The sequence below is a fragment of the Aphelocoma coerulescens genome, chromosome 1A (assembly GCF_041296385.1).
Source record: "Aphelocoma coerulescens isolate FSJ_1873_10779 chromosome 1A, UR_Acoe_1.0, whole genome shotgun sequence".
Lineage (NCBI taxonomy): Eukaryota > Metazoa > Chordata > Aves > Passeriformes > Corvidae > Aphelocoma > Aphelocoma coerulescens.
In genome coordinates, this window is record NC_091014.1 from 4,260,162 (window position 1) to 4,280,144 (window position 19,983).

Consider the following 19,983-nt stretch of genomic DNA (forward strand, 5'->3'; position numbering starts at 1 on the left):
GATTCCACACCCTCCCTGGGCATCCCATTCCAATGCTTAACTACCCTTTCTGTGAAGAAATTCTTCCTGAGGTCCAATTTGAACCTCCCCTGGGGCAGCCTGAGACTTTGTCCTCTCATCCAGTTGCTGGTTGCCTGGGAGAAATGACAGACCCTCATCTGGCTGCACCCTCCTGTCAGGGAGTTGCAGAGAGCAATAAAGTCTCTCCTGAGCCTGCTTTTTTCCACAATAAACAACCCCAGCTCCCTCAGCCACTCCTCATAGAACTTAGCCTCCACACCCTTCCCCAGCTCTGTTCCCTTCTCTGGACTCACTCCAGCACCTCAATGTCTTTCCTGAACTGGAGGGCCCAGAACTGGACACAGGACTTGAGGTGTGACCTCACCAGTGCCGAGTACAAGAGGACAATCACTGCCCGGTCCTGCTGGCCACACTACTGTTGTTACAAGCCATGATGCCACTGGCCTTCTTGACCACTTGGGCACAGCCAGCTCATGTTCAGCTGCTGTCACCAGCATCCCCTGGTCCTTTCCCACTGGGACACTTTCCAGCCACTTTTCCCCAGCCTGTAGCACTGCCTGGGGTTATTGTGGCTGAAGTGTAGGACCCAGCACTTGGGCTTGTTGAACCTCATTCTGTCGGCCTCGTACCATTGATCCAGCCTGTCCAGATCCTTCTGCAGATCCTTCCTACCTTCCAGCAGATCGACATTTCCAGCATACTTGATGTTATCCGTGAACTTACTGAGGGTTCACGTGATAAAATTATGTAGTACAAATAAGTCCTATTCCAACAGGAATAAAAAAGGCCATGGGAAATATAAATATCAAGGCTACAGAGTGAGAATAACTCAACAGGAATACTAACCAGTAAAGCAATGACACATACATTCTATCTCAAACCAGAAAACTAGACCAAGACCTCCTCATGTCTTCTGAGTTATAAGGAAGGGATCCATCCCATTTGGCTTTTGTCATATGCCATGTAAGCATCTGCAGTTAATCTGGTCAATCTGGGCATTGTTAAAGTCAATGCAGAGAAACAGGTCATGACCCTGAGTCATTTGACCTGTATATACACATCAGTAACTATGTATCTCTGTGTGTGTATAAATAAATACACATTCACCTACATATATTACATCATAATAAAACATTTATTACTATATATAGTATATATTTATTATTATATCTACTTAGGCAACAGGGTGAGATGAGCTGCTCTCCAAAGGCTCTTATTCCTCCCCACTGCCTGCCTCAGACACAGATACTTGCATTCAGCCAGGTGAAGCCCATCTTACTGGGCTGAGCGTGGCTAAAAAGAAGCAGAAGAACATCCAGACCTCACAGATTCCCAATAATACAAGGACACGTCAAGTACTGTGTGTGCTTGAGCCTGTCCTCAGCTGCCTTTGCACTGGGTTGTCTCATGCTCTGCAGCTACAAAAGGACTTGTCAAATTAATCAGCTGCCAGGATCTGCAGCATCCTTGTCTGAGCTGGAGGAATGATGCAGGAACTGTTGTGGAAAGGACTAATCCAAAATAATTGGGAAGAGGGGAGTGATGAGGAATGCATGTATATAGTGAACTGTAAGGGAGTCCAGTCACATTTTCAGCTGCAGTGCAGGGGATGAACAGGTTTAATTTTGAAAGGGAACACTTTGAGAAGGGGAAAAGTGGGCCTACACTTGACCCACCTGGGTGGGGAAGAGGCAGGGGGACATCAGGTGTCCAGCAAAGCAGCTTTGTTTGTGGGGAGGGTGGGGTGTGGGCTGAAATGATGGTGGCACCATCTAATGTGCTTGGGACAGGGGTCCATATGTACTCCTGGTCACTTGGGATGGGCTGCAGCTGTATAAGAAATACATCTGCTGCATGGTAGGAGGAGGAGAAGTGGGTTTGGGAAGCAGTTTCAGGCAGGGCTCTTTCCCCATCTGTCAGTGATAGGATACCCTCCTCCTCCCAGCACTCTGCAGGTGGAAAGTCACACTGTCCCTGTAACAATTAAGCCATAACATCTTCTGCCTCCTTCACATGTTGGATTTGAGTGTCCAGGCTTTCTCCTCATTTGGCACTGCTGCTCTTGGAGTCGCTGGTACAATCTGGTTTCTTCTGTGGCAAGTCATTAATTCCATGAGTTTGCATCTGAATGCCACAATTCCCTGAGAAGTCTTCCCTACAATGGGAAAAAGACTTTACTACAGGTGGGAAGAAGCAGGTTTTCTATGGCTTCTTCTATATTTACTATGAGAAACAACAGAGTATTTTTTGCAGAAGACACCATTTAGGATCTCAGTTACTCTTTCATTTGTCAGTTACTATTTCATCTGGGATTGGCTATTTCACCATTTGTTCCACCACAGAGCCAGTAAAATGTAGATCATTCTTGACACTTTTTCACCTAACCATTTTCAGAAATCCTACAATGGCCCAGGCAATCTGCACCATAGTTGACCATCTTCACTAAAGCATATTTCAAAGCACTGTTTACATTTTATATGGCTTTACCTAGTCATGAACTGACAAAAATCCACTTCTGATGTGATTTCATGAGGTCCTCCCTTCTCACTTTTCAAGAAAAAACCCCATTCAGCTAAGAAGTATCAGTAATTAGTAAGGAACATGAAGAGAAATGAGGACAAAGATTAGCAAAGAGAGAGGAGAATTCCCAAATGTCAGATAGGGACATCTTGGCTTAACTAGGCTGGGGATCCTGTGAACAGGAGTGGCCTTGGTGCACCTCAGTGTAGTAACAGAAAAAGGGAGGAGGCCAGACTGAAATAAACCTGAAGTACAAAGTTGTCACGACACAGCTCTGAAATCAGGGGGATGAAGGAAACAGAATTATGTGGTTGTGGTGGCAGATGCTCCCCCAGACTTCCTACAGTTTGGCCAGAGAGAAAAAGACTGATTGCATAATCTATCTGAAACAACATATTTGCATAATTAACCTTAAATTTCCCACAGAATTAATCTCCCACTCATTATTTGAACTGCCATTCTCAGCTCCACAATGTCTGGGACAAAGAATTTGTCCAGCTTTTTAGAATTATAGAATCACAGAATGATTTGGGTTGGAAGGCACCTTAAAGCCCATCTTGTTCCACCCCCCTGCCATGGGAAGGGACACGTTTCACTAGACCAGGTTGCTCCAAGCCCCATCCAACCTGGCCCTGGGCACCTCCAGGGATGAGGAGTTCACAAACTCTCTGGGCAACTTGTTCTGAGATTTTTTATTTCAAAAGCTCTGATTCCTCCTTTTCTTGTGCCAGTATTTAACAGCTGAATCAGACAATCCCAAAATCCAGGGTCATATTTAACATCAAAGAAGGTGTCCAGAAATCTAAGTAGTGCAATAGGGAGAGGCTGATCCAGTTGATAACTCTTCCACCTCTAGGGATTTTTTGGGTAGATTTCACATTTTCCTTGTTGTGTTCCACTTACCTTATTGTCTGCTTGGTGAGTCACACCAAGACAGTGGGAATGATAAGCAGAGCAAACCAGATAGCTGTAAAACCAGAAAATCAATATGGTTAGCACTTGGAGTTATCTTATTTATTGCATTTACGCCAGCTGGGAGAAACACGCAAGATCAGGGATAGGGCCTCATCTTGCCCCTGTGCCCAGAGGCAGGAATTTTTCCATGTTTCCCCATTGCTTCAAGGACCCAGCCAGAGGGGACTTGGGCAACTAGAGATCGACCACAGCCAAATAACCAGGGACTACTGATGTTGTGGCCTCTGGTTTGCAAAACTCCTCCTTTCCTTCCTTCATCTCACTCCATTATTCCTCCTCATCATAATGTGCACTACAGTTTTCGACAGACTCCAGCTGGAATCAAGAGCCCTTGTGCAAAGGCTTGAGCATGTGCACAGTAAGACACAATTTCTATTTCATCAGCTAATGGCTGAGTGGAAAATGGGGAAGGGAGAGAAGAAAATCACTTCAGACTGATCTAAATGCACCGGTTTAGCTGTGAAGTAATGTTCTATTTGCCCATCTTTTTTTATTCCTTTGAAAATGAGAAAAAAAACTTAGCATTTAAATATTTACTTATTTTTCCCCTGCGTTTTTCCAGTTGAAGTGGTTCACTGAATTCACAGAAAGTCTCAGAGAATAGTCTGAAAATGGCTCCATTTAAAAAACAGGCTTTTGGTTGATCCATTTTCTTTTACATTTACATTACATTTACATGAGTCTTTGAAAATTTCTTTATAAAAGCTTAAGTGCTTAAACAATCAGTTTATACTGTCTTCACTAACTTCTCACACAATACATGGATATAGATGTGTCTTGCAGCATATTTAGTAGCTCTTCCAACAGAAATGGATCTCTTTGGAATAGAACAACAAACTGAAAGACCCAGGAAGTGCTCTGGGTGATGAAGTTTTTAAGAAAATGGCATACCTGTCACTGGCAGTGTCCTCGATGAGGAAGAGAAAGTGGACAGAAGAGTCAAACCTATGAAGAGAGAGAAATTCTTGATTTTTGTATCAATTCTCTCTTCAGATGAAGAACACCAGAGCAGTGATGAGGACAGAGGCAGGCAAAGAGCCAGCTTGTTCCAGCACCAAAGCAGTGCCAAGGGTAGAATCTGACAGCTCTCCCTCTGCACAGAACACTTAAAAATTGCCAAGTTTGTTTCTTGGCCATCAGTAGATCTTTCCAGCCTAGATATCAACATATGTGCTGATCTGATACCTGTTAATGGTGGGCATGAAGTGAACTGGAATGGGATCCATCAAGATCTTTATTTCATATGAGACTGGAAGGATTACTTTCAAGGTGCCAAGTTAGGATTTGGAAACATGGTTTCAGCCAGGACCTGTTTTTGCCCAGAAATATAAGCCAAAACTTCCCTGCTGCAAGAAATTAATTGAATTTCTCTCTTATCCTGAAAAGGAAGCTCTGAACTTCCCCCAGTATCAGATATTGACAGATTTTTCACAGGATGTCCTGTAATAGATAAATTTCTTTGGGCTGAATGCTGAAGGAGAACTGAGAAAGGGGAGTATATTCTTTATTCAACTTCATTATAGACATCACATCATAACCAAGACAAAGGCAACACTTTAGGGGAATAAATATTTGGTGCTCTAATTGCCAGGACATGATCTTGCTCAGGTTTGAGAGCATTTTGCAGGAAACTGGAATTATTGTTCTGCTGAATTAAAGGCCAAGGGTTTTTTTTTTTATTGTCCAGTCTCATGTTTTTCACAATCCTAGTTTAAAAATTTTAAGATATTTGTAATTTTAAAATACTTGTAATTCCAAAAGGCTGTATTATTTTCTGGGGCTGGTTTGTTGGTGGGTTATTTCCATCACAGCAAGAAGTTCCTTCATCCTGATAGCACCAAGTGATATTTTCAATGGAAAAAAGTCTGGTGTTGTGATGGAAGAGGAAAGACCAGACAACAAATTGTGATTACTGTACCTGGAACACTCTGAACCAGGCACCACAGGGAAACAGATCTATGAAATAGGGGAGAAAGTCCTGGGTTGATGCTGAAACAGGGTGTGCAGTGGTCTGGTAAGGTCACAAGGGCCAGAAGGCTTCTCACCCACTGTTACACAGATGTGGCCTCTGAGGTAGTCACCGAGGCTCAGCTGTAGGCACTGGGCAGAAACAAGGCTTCACAGGGCTCATTTCATCTCAAATAGGTGTAAAATAGAGCAGCTGACAGAGCACCATCAACACCTATTCCCTCTGTTGGTTTTAAAGCCAGCCCAGCTCAGATGTGGCCATCTGTGCAGTAGACATCTACAGTTCTGCATGATCAATTTCCTCTTAAAGGAAGTACTGGTGAAAAGCCTTTTTTTTCCCAGTCTGTTGGAAGGAAAAGTCCTCTCTTACTGTCTTTGCATTGGCTTCCAACTCTTTAAATTTCATCCCATTGCACTTCACTGCCTCAGAGGAGTTTGGGAGGGTACTGGAAGCCTGAGGACTGCAAAGGGTATGGACAGCTGCGTGTGTCCACCTTGTAGCAGGGCATCTTACCCCCCACAAGAGCTTATCCACTGTTTGTTAAGCAGTCAGATAAACAGGACAAGCTGTCTTGTAGTGAGTTATTTTGGCCACATGGAGTTAACACTGGTCTGGCATCCCCCAACTGCCAATAAACATCCTACTTTTGAAGATCTGACAAGATAGGCTCAATTTCTAACTGACAGCTATAAAAGCCACAGAAAAATTTCACAAGGCAGAAATCTGTACATGTTCCTGGAAACGTGTAGAGTTTCTCCTGTAAGTAGGGACATCTATTTCACAGTTACTTCCTAAGTGATTAAGTGAAGGAATCTGTGTAGATTATTGTCATTTTAGTGGTAAATTACATTTGACTCCTAATCAATACTATTTCTTTTGCTGGCTTTAATATAGGTACCTTGATCCAGTGCACTGTGTTATGTTATGCTATAATCTACTAGTAGTTCTTAAAGTTTTATACTCCGTAGTGAGTAAATCTGATTAAGATCTTTCATCTGTTATCTCCTGTCTGTTCATTTGTCTTAATAAATATTCATTTTTATATAAATACATCTGATTTGTCTTCAATAAAACTTGCAGGATAGAGTGATTCCTTAAACTGTTGCCAAAATCTGAGGTTAAGGAAAGATTTATCATCATTTAAACCCCTTTCTGTGAAGACATTTAAATACACACGGGAGATATTTTTTTCCCCTCAGAGTCAGCAGCAGGGCTTCTTCAGTAAACTTTTTTGAAGCTCCTACTCTCCCCACAGCAGTTGTGGGGTCTGGACCCCCCCCCATGAGCAGGTAATGACACTGATGTGGTGTAATCACAACCATCTTACCTGGCCCAATGGTCTGTGGTGGCCACTGGTTGCTGTCATTGGTGCATCTCATATCAAGAGGTGTCCAGATGACTTTGCCGTTCACCTTCTTGCACGTCCTGCTGCCAAAGGTGGGGGGTCTCTTATCATAACCTGCCTGGCATCTGAAATGTAAGACTTGTCCCACGTAATGCTGTTGAGGCAGCCTTATGAAGGCATGTGGAATAGTCTTGGGAGGACCACAGAAATCTGTGGGAGCACAAGGCAGCACACAGTTAAAGCAGACGGATTTTGCATACTGCTTTTGTTCTTGAAAATCTTGTGCTCTTAGAAAATACAGACAAGCAGGATATACCAAGCCTTTCTAATTCTTGGTCAGGACATAAAATACTCATTTGCTTACACCATATCACTTGTTCAGCCAAGATATTACAGCAATTGTTTCTTTCCCTCTGTCTGCAAAACAATTAAATATTACCATTTTCACACCACTCCATGGAAATCAGCAGGAGAAGTGTTACAGTATTGAATGAGTTCTTATTTACCTTTTTGCCTGAACTCTGAAAGTTCTTCTTGCTTCTGGGGTGCAGGGCTCCTTGGTTCTCTTTCTGGCTTCTGTGTAAGTTCTAACTCCATCATGGGAGCCATTGATGAAAAATTTTTCTTAACTGTGGAGAAGTTACAATTGCTGAGTTACAGCAGGACAAATAGCAGAACAAAGCCAGAGCACTCAAACTTTTAGAGGTGGGATAGAACTGATTCAAGTTTTAACTTAGAGAGATAAGCATGAAAGATCTTTTGTTAATGCCCAGTTGTGTTTTATACCAAGTAACACGTTGGAAAAACACCTCTGTGTATAGAAAAAAGACAACACTCACTCACCAAGGCATTTAAATACCCCGTATTTCCAAACAGCACCCTGCTGTTCACTCTTACACTGAATTCCTGGGTATGCACCACCTTCTCTGTAATAGCCAGGGTGACACTCATAGTACAGTTTGGTCTGTAGTGGATACATTTCAGCAGTAACATCAACAAATTCAGTTGTTGGAAGACGTGGGCATAGCTCTGCAAATAGAAAGCCTGAGAATCAGGACAGCCTGGCATTCTGCTTTATGCATCAAGAACTTCCCCATTCTCAATACCAGACATGTCCAGCAGATGGGCAACATGAAACACTATCAATATTTTCTTAATGAAGCTGTATACACTCATTTTGGAGAGCAGCTGCCTGCACCAGAGCGTGCTGCCCTGAGTCTGTGGAATGAGGCACAATAGGCAAAAGCAAGCAATTAAAAGTTGCAATCATCTACAAGCAAAGATTTGGAATGGGCGTAGACTCAGTTCTGTCTGAGGACACCAAAGAGCAGCTTACTGTGGAATAAGTTTGTAAACCTAAATATATCTTGTCCCAAAACAAAGACGTGAAGTGTCGTGTCATCAGCAAATCATATCTAAATATACTTCTCAATCAGTTGGAATGAATTAAGTTAGATCATTTCAGTGCACTTGAAAAGCCTGCTCAAGCTGAGCTGGAGACCTAGAAGTTGATAAAGGCACGACTTAATGATTATTTAAGGCCTAAAGGCTGAGAAAGTAAAAGATCAGTCTGGTTGCACCAGGGCTGGCACTCTGGATCTTTGGGTGCATGATCCAGGGTCCTTTATGCTTATGCACAACAGTAACAGCTATTAGGACTGAAATTTCTTAGTCACCATATCCTCACATTTTCTGCAGCCATAATTAATGCAGCCTTAGCAACCAGCAGGAATGACTGTGGAAGGCCCTTGGGTCCCTGACAGCTGTTCATCATTTGGAGTCTGCCCTTGACTCCCAAAGTGCCTTCTCCTTGAAAGACCAACAGCGACTCAACCAGCGACTCCCAGCCCTGCAATGCCCTTTTCTTTCATTTCCTCACTTTGCTATTTTCTGCCCTTTTTACTTTACATTGTCGTGCTGTTTAATAAAAGTCACAAAGTCTGAAGAAGGCAACAATGAAAAGTATGTGAGCATAGTTTAACAGCTAATCTGCATAAGGGTTGTTTCAATCCCCTTGTACCTTTGTGTTATCAAAGGATTTGCCTTGTAAACTACAGCAGACTGTGGCTTTGAGAGAAGTGACTGCACCCGAAATAGTTAACCACATGTTTTACCACAGACTGTCAGGGTGATTAAAATTAAAAAGTTATCAGATCAGCAGCAAGCTGAGATCATGTACTCTCACTTTCCCTGAAAGCTAAAAGCTTGTTTCCCTCAAGACTTCAAAAGCCTCTTTGAAGCAGATTGCAGATCTGAATCTCAGCACAAGGCACTCAAACCTACAACTCATTAGTCTCTTCTTAAGAAAACCCACAACATTTAACCTACTCATCATAAAGGGGAAGCATTCTTTTAATTGATGATTAAATGTTGGGTTCTTCTGAACCTGCACACATCAGACAGGGATTGTGCAGAAATGGTGCACTTGGGAGATGGTGAACATCCACGTTGCAGCTGCATCACGCACAACCTTCCTCGGATCCAGCCTTTTAATTTCATCCATATTGCTCAAATTCTTGTCTTCTCACATCTAAATAACTGCAGTATCTTCTTTGGCCTTTACAACCATTTTCCTTTCCCTGATCCACAAAGAATTTTGAAAGATGACTTTCCCAGGTCTTGTTGTGACCTTCTGCCTGCCTCCCCTTAACTTTTAGCTGCTTCATTGTTACATCAAATATTTTGCTTCCGTTTTCAAGAACCTTCTCCTTAGTAACCATTCATAACCTTTCAAAACATTGGCTTCTCCTCCCATACTAGAGCTCCTCACCAATGTGTTTGATATCAAAGTCATTGGCTTTTGGGTTTATTGTACCAGTCCTCACACTGGTGAGGAGCCGTGCATGAATATGGATATTGCAAGATACCCTTCGCTATGATTACTCTGAATTGTCTCAAAATATCTTATATACCTTCAGAGGTGCTTCTCTTTATTAGGTTTTTACTCATCTTTCTAGAAAAAGTGGGCACTCAGCATGTAACCCATGCACCATCCTGCCAGGGAGTTGTAGGGAGTGAAAAGGTCCTCCCTGAGCCTGCTTTTCTCCAGGCTGAGCCCCCCAGATCCCATCAGACTTGTGCTCCAGACCCTTCCCCAGCTCCACTGCCCTTCTCTGGACATGTTCCAGCATCTCCATGTCTTTCTTCAGTTTCATGTCATGGGACCTCCTGGAATAATGTGGGAAGACTGCAGAGAGGATGCAGACCTGGTGAGGTCTGCACAGTACTGACCTCTGGAGTGAATCGTGCCTAAAACTTCATTCCATCTCTGTGCCCAAGGAAACTGCATGGTTTGCCCCTAAAAAATCAACATCATTGTTGCATGAGTGGTAAAAGAGCCAAGGGATGGGAAGAAGCCAGGAAATAGGGAATGGCAGGGTAAGTATGCTCCTTCATTAGATTTCCGACTTTTTACATTTTTAGCAAAGAATAGCTTTGCTTTTTTTTATTTTTAATTTTGCTTTTTTGTGGGTTTTTTATTTTTGGTGGATTTTTGTTTGTTTGTTTGTTTGTTTTTTGGTTTGGTTTGAGGGTTTCTTTTGCTGTTTTGCTGTTTTGTTGGGAATTGGTCAATCAATTTGAGTTCACCTGACATGAAAATAATAATCTTTAAAAAGGCCAGCACATCTGGGCATAACACAGGCTGCCTCACAGCCTGTGGTGGCTCAATTTTGCACAGCCCAGCTTTCCCTGGATTCTGCATCCCTCCATAGCTGCTCCAGGGTTGCACTCCTGCTATTACTTGTTGAAAATATTGCCCTCACATTGCCTTGAGATCTCGAGGTTTTGTTTGCCTCCTCATTTTCCCTTCCCACATACTCCAATTTTTCATCCCCATGACAAGGTGTTGTGTACCACTATTTCCTTCTCTTTCTATCCTGATGTCCACTGTTCTCTCTTTCCTTCATTCACAAAATTCATCAGCTCCTACCTACCATTCTCACTTCCCACACCCCAAAAGTGTCCTGGGACTCCATTTCTCTTCACTTAGAGGTACTAAATGGGCCAGAGAGGTTGGTGTAATTGTGTTCATGGGGATTTAGCCCTTCTGTCAGCTGCAGAATTATGAGAACACATAGCTCTCCTAAGGCAGATGTGAATTTCTGTTTCTCCCCATATCAATGGATTTTTGGTGCCTATAGCATTTGTGGAAATTCTGGAGGTGGTTTCAATTATTATGATGGAGTGGATGGAATTAGAATTCCAATTCCTTGGAATTAGAAGGAGACTTGTGAATTCAGACAATAGCCATGAAACATAAAAATTTTAAAGTAGTATTGTTTCTTCTGGAGTGCTCCCCAAATTAAGTTTGATAAGCTTTTTGAGACCTTCAAGCTCTGTCATCTGAGCCAACAGATAGGTGTGAGCTAGGATGTCTGATGCCATTTAAGATGTCTCAGGGCCTCTGGGATTTCCACATGAGCTGTCAGATACCACACAGGAGATATTGAGGGAAAGAAACCCAGCAGCTAAATCAGCAGCAGTTCTTTTAGGTTTCTTCCCTCACGCTTCCCATTCAAATACGTCACTCACCCAACCACAGAACTGCTCTTAGTGGGTGTGCTGGCAGTACAAGGCTTCATGAAACCCTCCTGCCTGTTTCTCTTCCATGTCTGAGTTGGCAGAGCAGTGTTAGATGAAGCATCAGAACAACACCTTTAGTCCACAAGAAGTGAGTGGGGAAAATTTGTAACAGGTATTTTTAGACCTAGGTAAAACACAGACGGTGAGTCACACCACAATAACCTAAACTCAGAACTTCCTCCATCACATGGCCATGTGTCACCAGTGCTGACACTATTCTGATGTCGAGTTAAAATAGCAAGGTGCAAAAACAGGACGATTTTCCCCTTACTACAAAGGCAGTAAAATGGGATTGGTAGAAGCTGGATGTTCTGAAGACTTGGGCAGAAGCAGTGGAAGAAACCAGGCACTGCACACACCTGCCCAGTTCAGAGATGAAGAGCACCTCTCCCCAGAGACACCAACAAATCAAACCAGACCGAAATGAAGATATTTCCCCAGCTGTGCCTGAAAAGTTAAATCAGCCCTGGGGATTTATGTGCTGTGTGAAACTGTGCTCTCTGAATGGTGCAGTCTCCTGAAGATGAAACTGATACAGGCAAAGCGAAGGAGTTGATACCAACAACAGGACTGAAATGGTAATGAACTTTTTCTAACTTTAAAACTTATCCCCAAAGGATCCTTTAACAAGCAAGCCTCAGCTATGCAGGATTCTTTCCCCTCCTATTAATGTCATTTATTGCTTATGTGGATTTGCAAGATGGGAAGAGATCCCAGCTGTGGAGTTGGGGTACAGACCCCAACTTTACTGTAATTTGCCGGTGAGATTTTTAATTAGCTGTACCTTAGATTATAGAGAGATTATCTTAAAATATAATTTGAGTAGTAGTGAGTCTGCAGAGTAAGTGACAGAAATACAGTGGAGATGAAATGACCAGGCACAAGTTTTAATACAAACAGCAATGAAGGAGAGATCAGCCTTACAGGGCAGGAAGTGGGTTTGAATATTCCCAGCAGTGGAGAAGAGGAATGTCTTGTTCTAAGGATTTGGCAGTTCAGTGCCTGCTGAGTTTGCTGTACCAGAAAATGCCTCTGTTGGAAAGACAATGTAAAATAAACTGGAATATGAACTGGCAGGAGCTCTAGGACCATAGAAAACTGGGTTTGGGAGAAATGCACTTGTCTTATCTCTTGGCTTAATCCTGCTGACCAGCTATTTGCCATTGACCAAGGCAGTAGAATCTAATGCAAAAAATTTCCATATACAGCAAGGCTAAACTTGGTTGGACAGTGGACTAAGCTTTCTGATGCTAAGCATAATTTAGCCTCAGGCATGTGCCTTCTTAGCTCCTATGAGAAGTGGAGCTGGGCAAACCTCTCTAGAGCACAGCAGACACCTAATTTACCTTCTCCAAAGCAAAGCTTAAATGTGCTTCTTTCTTTTTATCAGCTGCAGGGGTGGGAGAACATTCTTCCATGCTCACGCTGATAATCAGAGTGGTTTGCCTGATGCATTGATGGATCTCACACCTGCCCTAGCAGGGACGCTGGGTTGGGGACTTGGACTCAAAATGTGGAATCGGAAGTGGGAACATTAGGAAAGAGGGAGAGGGAGGAAAACTAGCCTGGGCACAGTGCACTGCATAGAAAGTGCACGAAGTGGAGAATGGGGAACGTTTGTTTTTGTTTCTGGGTGTTTATAACATCCTTGGTTCCGCGGTAAAGCCGCAGAGCTCAGATTCTCTAAATGCAACCACGGCACATGGTTTTGTAGCAGAACAGAGCCAAGTCTTGAGAATATCATATGTGAACGCCTTGTTTTGGTGTGTGACATTTTTGCTTAAAGAGACAACCTCAGTAACACACACGTCTTTGGTGTTCTCATCTAAAAGGAAACAAAAAATTATCTTTTTAAACAGCAGCAGAGGATTCAGACTCTTTCCTTTGTCTGGAGCTTTCTCAGCCTTGCCTTTTGTAGGGCTGAAAGGGCAGTAGAGAATATCCTCTCTGAAAATAATTGAATGGTCTAACAAGTGTGTGTCCCAGTCTTGGGAAAGTGAAAAAAAAAAAAAAAGGTCTATTGGGGAAATTTCTATTTCAAATGTGGCCTAAGGACTCATCTCACCTGACTTAGGGACTTAGCATGGTCATGGAACTTTTCCCCCAAAAGTGTGATGGAAATTTTCTACACGTGGCAAGAATTTTTCTGACCTTGTCATGCATGAAATATTTTTCCACATAGAGAGGGTAAGATATTCTTCATGTGAGGGTTCACACTTTACAAATCAAGAACATCAAGAAAAAGCAGCAGGTGACAGAGTGCTGCTCCCCTGGCAGGGCTGAGGAATAGGGACCCAAGTGAGGAAAGCCACGGAAGGACTTTGGAAATGTGAGTTTTGGGGAAGTGTTGGAGGAGATGGAGCAAAGACTCAGTGAGCCACGTTGTTCCAAAATTCAGGACCAAGGTCAGGGAATGGAATCCGTGAGTAGAAAGTCCCCAGAAGCTGGGCTGTGAAGACAGCATTAATGCAACAGGGAAAACAGGGCAGACATAGCTGAACATCGAGGATGTAGGGGAACCAAAATAACAGCACTCTGAAGGCAACAGGGAACAAAGGCAGAAGCAGTGGCTTTCTAGAAGTACATACAGAGTGGATTTTTTTCTGCAATAGAAGGAAAAAGGACATAACATCTCATCTCTGATGAGGTGGGAAAACAATTCAACCAGCTGAAGAAGCAGGTACTGCAGGATCTCTGTCTGTAATATCTATCCTGCTCTTCCTCAGCAGGATCAAACTTTTAAAACTTTTTTTTTAACATTTTTTAAATTGCAGCTGTATATTGAGCCCTTTGTTGCTGAGGGCCACTGTAGCTGAAAGGTTTATAAAGGTATTTGCTCTCTAGTTGACCTTACAGGAATCAGTTGTCCATGTTTGACAACTTTAATGTATTCAGCATTGCATTTCAAATCCATGGGAGCCAGCACTAATATGCAAGTATAATGGGAAAGAAATTCCTCTCATTTACATGACTGAGATTTGGTACCCATCTTGTGTGAATGAGATTCACTTGAATGAAATTCCTTCTTTTGTGAGTTTTAATCCTTTCCAGGTTTAACTTGAAAATCTACTCAGTGTATCCCTGTATGATGAACAGCAAGATGGAAAGGTTGTAGGAGCACAGCTTTTACCTCGTGTTTGACCCTCACTTCAGGCTTCACACATGCCTACAGTTTCTAGGCAGCTGTGCAGAGTAAGGGAGATAAAGGAGATGCTCCTCACAGGAAAATCAGCATTTCTCTTATTTTTAGTACTAAGGTGTAGTTTAATTTTTAGTAAATTAATAAATGATCATCCCATGCCTTAACTTCCCCAATCCCCCAGGACTTTGCCCTCTCAAAACACTTTGAGAACCATCAGTGAAACTGTTCTGTAAAACAAAGGCTTTTTATTTTCTTTTTCCTCTAATTACATTTATTCCTGATAGTGCATTTTGCCAAACACCATCTGGGGCTGGATCTATTTAAAAACCTAAACTTGCAGTGCTGGGATGAGCTGAAAAGACTGAGCCAAAATAATAAAAAAAGCACTGTATGGGCTGAGGCCTGGTTGATTTTTGGCCATTTTGACCCAGCCTCTTTCCCTTTGCTTTGCTTATGTCTATCCCTAGATCTCCTTGTTGATCCTCCCTTAAGGAATTAAAACCAACGGGTCTTACAGCCACAACACAACACCTTGGGTGTGTCCATGATTAAAAACCCCTAAATTGGTCAAAGGTGGTGTTTCTACTTTAGCATATTATTTTCAGGAAGAAATTGCAAATATATATATAAATATTATCTTTAAACTTTGAGAGAGACTTTGAAAATAAGTACAGGAAGCTGAGGAAAGAAGAGCTTAGAAATACAGTAGAGAATGCAATACTAGGCATTTATTCATTCAGGGGTGAATAAAATCACATCAAATACCATAAAATGCAACTGCTCTGACACGGCTCGATTTTTTTTCCAAAAAACCAGAAAGATTTCTGATAAACGAGATCTGCCTGCAAGAAATTTCACAACATGTTCCAGGCACAGTAATACAGAAAGTGTGATCTGGGGGACCTGACTCATCCCAGAACTGATCCCACTGACACATCTCTGGCTGAGCATCTCACGGTGCTGCTCCTGCACGCAGCACCAAACGCTTCCTGTGGGCTCTGGCACCTCATCTGGCAGTGAAAATGCCCCATGCAGGAGAAGGTGCAGCATTTACTGGCAAAATGACAAGAATAAAATCACCTGGGGCTTCAACATTTGTGAAGGTCCTTCCTGCATTAATGAGTTTGGTCATTAGCAACACACTCTTCCCTTGAGATGGCCAGCCCCAAGGAAAATTCCCAGCCCTGCTCAAGATGATCCATCAGCAGTTACACTACCAGCATATCTGAGAGCCTGCCTTAGGCTGTGTCTGTTCATTCCTCTCAGCCTGGACATCATCATCAGACACAGAAGGAAATATCACATTTATGGAGCACTGAAAATGGCAGATATTTTTTCCCCTCCTTTGAAAAAGGCAGTTTAAATTTAAATACACTAATGTATCACCAGACCATTTCTCAGTGCACACACTTGTCACAACAATAAGCCAAATCTAAGCAGTGTCACCATTTATAAATGTGTCAAATTATGCTGAATTGGATTAGCTGTCTCCATTCACAGTTTATAGGCACTGCTGATTGAGAGCCATGGCTGAAAAAATATTTCATGTCTATAGTACCCACAGCAAATTTGGATGGTATCTTTTAACTAATAGCATTGCCATCAATTTTACCTACAGGGGTACTGGCATTTCGGTGTCTATTTTTATGTTTCCTAAAGTTACAAGCAAAATGGAAAAAGCAAATTCAAAGGGCTGCCTCAGGCTGCTTTGATCTTCCCACTGTTCCAGTGATGGGTTGGAGGATACATATATTAGTCAGACAAAAAATATCCTCTAAAGCTCTGGATTTTCTGCAGTTGACAGTTTGTGGGCACAAAACCCATTTCTCTCATTTCCTTAGAATAATAAATTCCTTAAGCTCCTTAACATCTTTCCCTTGCTGAAAGGAGTCAGGACGTTGTGAACACCCTCTAACAGCCACCAAAAAACCCCAAATCATATTTTCCCTTCCCAAAAGGCAAAAAGAGTCCTTTACCTGGCTTGAGCCCCTTGATGAATCCAAACAAGAGCCACATCAAAAGCCACTTGAGTTCCATGGGACTTGTCCACATCTTTTCTCTGCACCTCTGAGGATGAAGTTTCTCAGAAGTGATGAGCTGTTGCCAACCAAGCCAAAGATCTGGTTACTGCCTGATGAGTCTGTCTGGGAGTATCACCTACGTGTGCAGCGAGGGCTTTGGTCAGCAAATCATCGTTTTGCTGGCTCCACAGGAAAGAAGAAAGGCTGCTTTCTGTTCAGGTATTAGTCTTTTATCCAGGAAACCAAACTCAGTGCTCGGTGTGGCAGAGCGTGCCATCATGTGTAGGAAGTGGTTTGACACATCAGAGCTCCTGGCTCCAGAGCTCTTTCCCGTTTCACTACAGCAGAGGTCAGTAGAAATGGGGAGACTTGAACAGGTTTGTGCAGGTGCTGAGCCCCAAATCTGTGGCTGGACAGGTATTAGAGAGGGACCATGACTGTGGAATAAATGTCTGATGTGTGACAATGGATCTCAGGCAACATCTGTGGGCTCTACCTGCAAAAAAAAAAAAAAAAGGTTTATCCTTTTGGCTTATCCTTTTGGCTTTTCAGGGGTCTTCTGTCAGTGATGATAAAGCCACACTGTATTTGGTGCTGATGGAAGCGTGTTTGCAGTTTCTCTGAATCACAGCTGATCTTGTGAAGAATGGACAGCTTGATTTAAAAAAAAAAAATCAAACCTAAAACATGAGGGTGAGGCTGGCAGGTTTGGAAAAGGTTCCCTTGTTTCTAAATTGTCTGAGTGTGACATGCTTCAGTGACATTCTTCCAAATGCCAGTGGAAAAGTGGAAATTATCAAAGAAATATCACACTTTATTTAGTTTTACTTCAGCCATTTCCACAGAAATTATTTCCTGTTAGTAACCTGAGAATTAATTGTGATAGACTATAGAAAAAACAGATTTAAACTATCTGTAGTATTCTATCATGATTATTACATGCTGGGCACTTATTTCTCCTTTATAAATTCTCAGTGAATTAAACCCTCTTAACAGGCAAGCTAAGGAAGAGATGTGACACATTTTTAACTGCTGCTATGGCTGCATCCATCAGTCTGCCACCTTTCTCCTGATAAAGCTCCCTTTGCTCCTTCCATGAAAGATTTTGTGCAGCTTTGTGATGCAGGTGACAAATCCTCCTGCAGGGTTTGCCAGCTGCGTGGCTTTGCCAGGAGATTACTTCCCAAATCCAAATGCAACAGGGTGTGGAAAACAAGTAAGACTTCTGAAGCAGCTGCTGTGGGTAAAATGCTCTGCTCACCCTGGGGCTGCTTCATGCTCCACAGGTTTTTACTGCCTTCACTTTAGTGTCAAGTCATCTTCTGTATTTAACAGTGTAATAGGAAAAGCTCATGCCAAAGCCCTCTGAAGGACTTAAGAGAGTTTTGCTCCTGAAAAATCTGTCTGAAAGCCTTAGACCCCCAGTCCTTCACCTTTTTCCAAGATGCCTGGAGATACATAACTGCCTGAACCCTGCAGCCATCTGGGCTGGTAAAACATTTATTACATTGCCTGGAAAGAAATCCCAACCTTTTTATCCTTTCCTCACTAAACATTGGATCTGTTCTTTTGAGGTGAAGGTATTTACTGGCCAACATCTGCTTCAATTTCTTGTTTGGTCTAACTATTTAATTCCATAGCTATTTTAATGATGGAGACAGAGATGGGGGGCGTTTTCCAGTCCTCCAGCTCAATCTTTCATGTAGCCATTTGCTTTCAGGTAGGAAACCTCAGCACAGGTGGATAACAGCTACTAAGATTTTATTAGTAAGGGTGAGATTTTATCCAGGAATGAACATGGAAAGTACAGTTAAGTGGTAGTGGAAAGAATGGTGACTTTGGGTGGCTCATTGCTACAAAACCAGGTTGCATGAGAAAGACCTGTAACTCAGCATTTACACCTTTTAAAGGTCAGAAAAACCAGTTATGGTTTGTGAGAGGAATTAGCCAGATCAGCTTTGGGAAATAGGTCAGTTTGCTGAATGATTCTAGGAAAAAACCAGTGCTGATTCTGCAAGGAACTGCCCCAAGGCAGAGTGAGGTAGGGAAGGGGAGAGTGAAGACAGAGAGAGCCAACAAGGGGGAAAGGTGTCCAGGCACAGATGAAAACAGGGGTTTATGAGAAAAAAACCATAACTGGCACTATAATTCATGTGATTAACATGAGATGTTAGCAACAGAATCAGGTGTGGCAATAAAGGAAGGGGGGTGCTGTGAAAACTCTGTGGATATCTGATATCTGAGTGGAAGGATATTAAAAAAAGGCATCTTGAGAATCAAGGAAGGTGTAGGAGGACAAGAAGGTGCTCGGGTGTCTGTTGCTCCTTGACTTTCCTCCGTTGATGAGCAGAGTTTTGCTGCTCAGGGAAGTTCTCTGTTTCAGCAGAGAGCTGGGAGGAAAAGAGCCTGTCACGTAGCTCAGGCCACCACAGACAAGATTATAAAGATTATTTTTATTCAGTCACAAGACCACAACAGATTCAGAAATGGAGTTGCCAGGGAGTAAACCACAAACATAGCTACAGCCTTTTTAGGTGCAGGTTTAACAAGGGCCTTTTGAAACGCTCTAAGTGCTTTTAAAACTCTACACGAACTCATTTGCTCTGGAGGACTGTCCTTTCCTTAAACTGATCTCTCAGCCAGCTTGAAGAAAGGACAACAGTGTGATCTTATTGCAGCTCTTCCCAGTTCAAAGCAGTTGTAAACATCCATTTAACTCACTGAAATAAGCAAGCTTTGTGTTTTATTCAACTTTTCTGCTGTGAATCACTCTTACAGGAGTCCTCCATTCAAGGGAATAACATTTCATATGGACCTTCCCAGGGAGGGTGTGGGGGTGGCTCTAACAGCTACCTAAACTCTGTTAATCAGCATACTGCTTATGCATCCTTAAAATTATGGTAATGGTGGTTGGGAACTCACATCATGCACCCACAAGGGCTCTTCCAAACCTCCACTGCAGCATCCAGCTCTGCTGCAGAGCAGAGGTTTGGGGAATCCCAAGTTATAGCATGTCCTAGTGATGCCTTTTCCTGGTCTTAAAATCAAGAGTCACACACGGTTAGAAGGAGAAAAGGGATTTTACCTTGGGATTTATTTTAAGGATCCTTAGGTGCACACATCCAGGTCATGTGCATCGAGATGCACCCCGCTGAGTCTCCCTGTGTCTCTCTCTCTTTCTGACCCCCTCCCCAACATTGGGTATATCATTATAGGTGTTACTAATTAGCAGATCTATCAAAGATTCCCCAATGAGAGGCTCAAGTGAGCCCCCTTCCCCAAGGAACCTTCCCCTGGATGGTTCTATCTTGGTTTACAGAATGTGTTCTGGAGAGGACCTTGGGCTCTGGGGCACACTGATCCCTGGCTACGAAGCTTCTAAAATGTTTTGTCTCTTAGCTTAACA

General features: G+C 42.7%; 1 protein-coding gene across 1 annotated transcript; it reads right to left on the reverse strand.

Annotated features, from left to right (window-relative positions):
* Positions 1 to 1,196: 1,196 nt before the first annotated feature.
* LOC138104524 (interleukin-2 receptor subunit alpha-like) lies at positions 1,197 to 16,756 on the reverse strand. Its single transcript, XM_069003820.1, has 7 exons — positions 16,533 to 16,756; positions 7,674 to 7,859; positions 7,337 to 7,459; positions 6,813 to 7,040; positions 4,408 to 4,461; positions 3,445 to 3,508; positions 1,197 to 2,176 (listed from the first exon to the last, which is right to left on the reverse strand). The coding sequence occupies exons 1-6, from the start codon at positions 16,606 to 16,608 to the stop codon at positions 3,465 to 3,467; spliced, it is 711 nt and encodes a 236-aa protein (XP_068859921.1). The 5' UTR covers positions 16,609 to 16,756; the 3' UTR covers positions 1,197 to 2,176; positions 3,445 to 3,464.
* Between the last annotated feature and the right edge of the window lie 3,227 nt (positions 16,757 to 19,983).